A 5,096-nucleotide genomic window follows, 5' to 3' on the forward strand; every position below is an offset into this window, starting at 1 on the left:
GTATATATATATATATATATATATATATGTATGTGTGTGTGTTTTTTCTTTGTTATTAAATTGCCTGTGATTTTGTTGTGAAGCACATTGGTCAACTGCTGTTGTGTTTAATTGTGCTATACGAATAAATTGACATATTTTCTGACAGTTAACTAAATATGGAATAAAGTAAATGTATAAAAAAATATTTTTAGCTGTGCAGGCTATGAGTTAGGGTTGCACAATAAATTGCGATTGATTAACACAAAATATTACATAAATCGTTGCAGACAACCGCCAAATCGCGTGCGGTTCATTTTCGATTTATCATGCAGCCCTACTAGGAATAATTGTAATTTAGCTCAAATTTATTGCAGTGTGACTAGTTTGGTTTTTATTTTTGTATAGGTATACGCTTGTGGGATGTTGACCTGGATGCTTGCAATCTAGATGAACAACTCAAACTGTTTATTTCAAGACACTCTGCTTTCTTCTCCGAGGACCTCAAAGGTAAGACACAAATGATGGGTATTGTTTTTTTCTTCAAAACTTGCAAAATTGTACATGCCCACGTGGAATTTGTATTTTTTCATTTTTTGGGGGGGGATCTTTTGGCACTGAGAATATAACTTGTCTTTCACTTTGGCAAAGAAGGACTGGAACTTTTTCGAAAAAAAAAAATTTCCCCTTAATTTACTATTTATAGGTATGTGTTTAGGTAAAATGTTTTTTTCTTTCTGTGAATTACTAGCAATATTTCTCCAAATTTCCAATTAAAATATTGTTTCTATTTGCTTTTATTTGCAGAAAATGAAAATTGGAGAAACTTGTCAAAATAACTCTAAGATGCTCTGAATTTTTTCAGACCTCAAAAACTGCACTAGTCATGCTGTCAGTCTTTCACATTGCTGTTGGATGAGTTTGTCACTCCTGAGGTCTGATTTTGTTGAAATTCACTGGACTGGCCACAATACATATAGAAATGCAGATTAAATTAAAAAGACTTTGAATTTGAAAGCTTAGTCTCTAGTTTTTGGAGAAGTTCACTGTAACAAGGTTCGGTAATTCTGGAAGAAAGGAGTCGGGTCGGCGTGGCTGGGAAACCGAGGTAGACTCTTTTTATTAAACAACAAATCTCTAATGGTGCTGCTGCACCTCAACAAAAACACTCAACACTTGCTCAGTAACATTCACAATATTCCAGTCCTCGACGCAACGTCTCGGCGGCTTTCTCTCTCTCGGTTCCCAGCCGGTCTCTCTCTTCTTCTCATCTCCAGCTGTCTGGCTTTTAACCGTCTCCTCGCCAATTACTACAATGAGAAGCAGGTGTTTTTAATATGCGCTTGATCTGCTTACTCACCGTTCTTCTCCCGTCTCTCTCTCTCTCTCTCCGTGCAAACCGTGCTGAACCATGCCCCCCTTGCCACATGCACCATTTTGGCATTTATCGTACATAAAATAACTTATTTAGGCTGAAATTCATCATATCCCCATGTCATAGCCCCTTCAAAATCATGTGTGTTTATGATCATGAACATTTTTCATAACGCTCAAATATGTCCAACATGTTCATGTTATATATCAAATGAAAGCTCTTATCCTACAGAATATAAATCTCCAGTTGGATTTATTGATATTTTACCATTTTGGATCGAATGCAAGTCGAATGAATTATGATGTATGAAATTGATATTTGTAAACAAACAACACACCCATTGAATATCCAAGCTAATAACTGCACCCACCATTACACTTAGCCACAAATGCTACATAATCTTTTTTCGTTAGGTTGTTTTCTACAAAATAAGTCCATTGTTACCTCTTTTCATGGTTTTAAAAGTTAAATATCCGCTTTCAATGTCTCCCAGCAACGTGACATAAAAGCTTGGATAGTTAAAAATTCAGTAAAATATCTGAACCTCTGTCTATCCACATGAGATACATACTTCACGGACGGTCAGACTCTACCCTCTATATAGACCCCTCATTTGTCTAAAGAGGTGAATCAGAGGCTGAGATATGGCAATGCTCAACAGGGGAGCAGACCAAAACACCACGAGTAAACTCAACACCAGGTTTGGCTTGTTACATGCACTTTCCGCTGTGTTACATGCAATTTTGAGAGGTTTACTGTGAAAATACACAAAACTATTCCATATTTTATACCTCTGTATGTGGTTATGGGGTCTGTTTAAAATTGGGTATGCCACATTCAGGCGGAAATTACAAAAATAGGACACTTGAGTTGCTTTAGAATAATAATTGAATACCACATGAAAAAAATATTTTTTCCTCTATTTGTTGAGACATGTTGGAATCAAGAACAATTGTCTGCAGGTTCCTGGGCCCCTCAGGCTCGCATTTGTGTTTCATGTATTTGTTTGTTTTATGCGATCGTCATTGTTTTTGTTATCATGTAGAGTTTAATAAACAACCATATATATATTCATTTGTGATGGGTTTTCTGTATTCACGCTCACATACTTGGTCCCTTTTACTGTGTTTCGATTTACGCTTCCTTTGCTCTAAATCCTGTTTGGTAAAGTCACGTTACTTATGGCCATGAGATAATGTAAAGTATATAATATTATTGAGGCATTTGCTGGACGAATGCATACAAGTATTGTTATGCTTTATATTACTAATCAGAGACCGTAAAATATTTATATTTGATCACTAAACTAAACTAGCTCATCAATATAATAACGTTAGCTAAAACCGCTAACCATTTAGGAGTGATTTTAAACTGTTGCTTTGACGCGTACAGTATAGAGACAGCTAGCTGCGACGCAACAACGGTCCCGTCTGGTGTAGCCTATACACCTTATATATACACGGGCTAAAGGATGTGTCACTGATTTCTGTCAGAATGTGTCAGACAGCGCAGCAGTATTATGTTCTTCTTCGTGCATGAATGAACAAAAATACACAAGATTATGCCTTAAAGCACATTTTGTTTAGTATTTTTGTAAGCATAAAGCAAATTGGGGAACACATCAGATCTGCGCAGAGCGTCAGCTCTTAAAGGGGCCGCATTCTTAAACTTGCTGCTGTGACTCCTGTCACTAATGATAATCTAAGAACAAAAGAAAAGAAGAAATTAATGTGTTTTTGTAGCTTTCACGAGTATTCTTTTGTATTTAATTTAGAATTTAGCAGTAAAGACTGTAAAGGGTTTGAGAACTTCATTCAATTTCTGTATATTTTCTACCTGTTAGACTCTCTGTTATTAACAGTGAGTAAATCTAAAGATTTTGAGACTATTATTTTGTTTGATTTAATTTGTCATAAAGATGTGACCAATAAAGGGGTGTGCCCTTTTTCCAGTTTCAGCACATGCCCCTCAAAAGTTCTGTGCACGGCCCTGCTATCCGGCATAACCCTAGGAATCTGTAGACACAGAGATCACAATTTTTTGACAAACATTTTAAAAGTTACGACCGACCCATACATGGCGCTGTTCCCAAATTTGGCTAGGACCCCACACAGAGATGTCGATAACCTTGGAAAGTTTGCGACATCATAACTTTTGAACAATGGAGAAAAGCGCAATTCTGTCATCTTCTGTCCGAAGATCGTCTTAGCCAATTTTCATAACAATTGATCACAATTTCTAGGACGAGTAGCGAAAAAACGCAATACTGTATTTTTCTAGTAATTTCTATCTGTATTTCACTAATGTCCCTTTTTACTTTAGTATAATATTATATTATTTACTGTGGTAAACTGCAGTAAAATTCCTCTTTTTGCTGATACAATAGTGTTTTTAAACCTTACCATAGTAAATATAAAATTATACTATAGTCTTTACTACAGTTCATTCATTTATCTTTCCAGCATCTGTAAAACTGCGTTTTATCACCTTAAAAATATTGCCAAATGAGGCAACATGCTGTCAATGGCAGATGCAGAAAAGCTGGTTCATGATTTCATGACATCAAGATTGTCTTATGCTTCAAGATTATCTGCAATGCTTTACAGGGTGGTTGCCCTGCTGGCCTGATGCAAAAACTCAAATTGGTCCAAAATGTAGCAGCCAGAGTTCTTACAAGAACAAAAAAAAGAACAATTACATCAGCCCAGTTCTGTCAACACTGCACTGGTTGCCAATTAAGGTAACACTTTGTAGTTTTTCGACCTTAAAATAATGTCTCTAAAATTATTTCATTGGTATAAAAAATCTTAACCGGATGAATTCTACTGCCGCTGCTGCCTGAGAAGCCTCATAGTGGCTACAACCACAAGTTCTGTGGTCGGGTCGGTACACACAGCCCAACCCATCACCTGCCTGCGGGAGAGTGCAACATGGTTTCCAAACAATGTTTCTGCATTCGCCGGTTCCATCAGCTTTGTAAACAAATTCACGTGTATTGCGAATGGCCCTGAATGGTTTAGCTCCTCTGTACCTGAATTATCTCCTGTCACATTACAGTCCTTTACGTTCCCTGCGGTCTCAGAATTCTGGACAGTTGATAATACCTAGAATGTTAAAATCTAGTGCAGGTGGCAGATCATTTTCCTACCTAGCACCTAAACTTTGGAACAGTCTTCCTTGTAATGTGCGAGAGGCAGTTTTAATCTAGACTAGATGAGGTTAAAGTTTGTGAACAAACTTTATGTTGGCTTGAGAAAGACAGAGGGAGAGATAGAGGGAGAGAGACCACAACCAGGCAAAATGTATGTGGTTTATTAAGTTTCTTATTAGAACTTATTAGGTTTTGCTGGATGGATGGATGGACGGACGGATGTACGGATAGATAGATGGATAGATAGATAGATAGATAGATAGATAGATAGATAGATAGATAGATAGATAGATAGATAGATAGATAGATAGATAGATAGATAGATGATAGATATGAGTGACCTATGAGTGAAACGAACAAACTCCCGTGTCTCTACGATGTTCTTATGCAGAGATATAGGTTTTGCTAAACGGTTGCTAGGCTAACCTGTTTGTTTGCTATGGGCGTGGCTTGGCATCTGCAATTGATAATACTCTAACCTATGAGTGAAACGAACCAAGTCCCCGTGTCTCTACGATGTTCTGATGCAGAGATATAGGTTTTGCTAAACGGTTGCTAGGCTAACCTGTTTGGTTGCTATGGGCGTGGCTT

The 5,096-nt window shown here is 37.1% G+C and overlaps 1 protein-coding gene across 3 annotated transcripts in view; it reads left to right on the forward strand.

Annotated features, from left to right (window-relative positions):
* map1sa (microtubule-associated protein 1Sa) overlaps positions 1–5,096 on the forward strand; it is a 126,032-nt gene that overhangs the window by 14,628 nt on the left and 106,308 nt on the right. For all 3 annotated transcript variants that reach the window (XM_057327378.1, XM_057327379.1, XM_057327380.1), the window contains one exon: positions 388–489. In XM_057327378.1, the coding sequence (XP_057183361.1) occupies positions 388–489 (102 nt within the window). The remainder of the gene's footprint in view (positions 1–387; positions 490–5,096) is intronic.

Source organism: Triplophysa rosa, unplaced genomic scaffold (assembly GCF_024868665.1).
Source record: "Triplophysa rosa unplaced genomic scaffold, Trosa_1v2 scaffold224_ERROPOS671929+, whole genome shotgun sequence".
NCBI lineage: Eukaryota > Metazoa > Chordata > Actinopteri > Cypriniformes > Nemacheilidae > Triplophysa > Triplophysa rosa.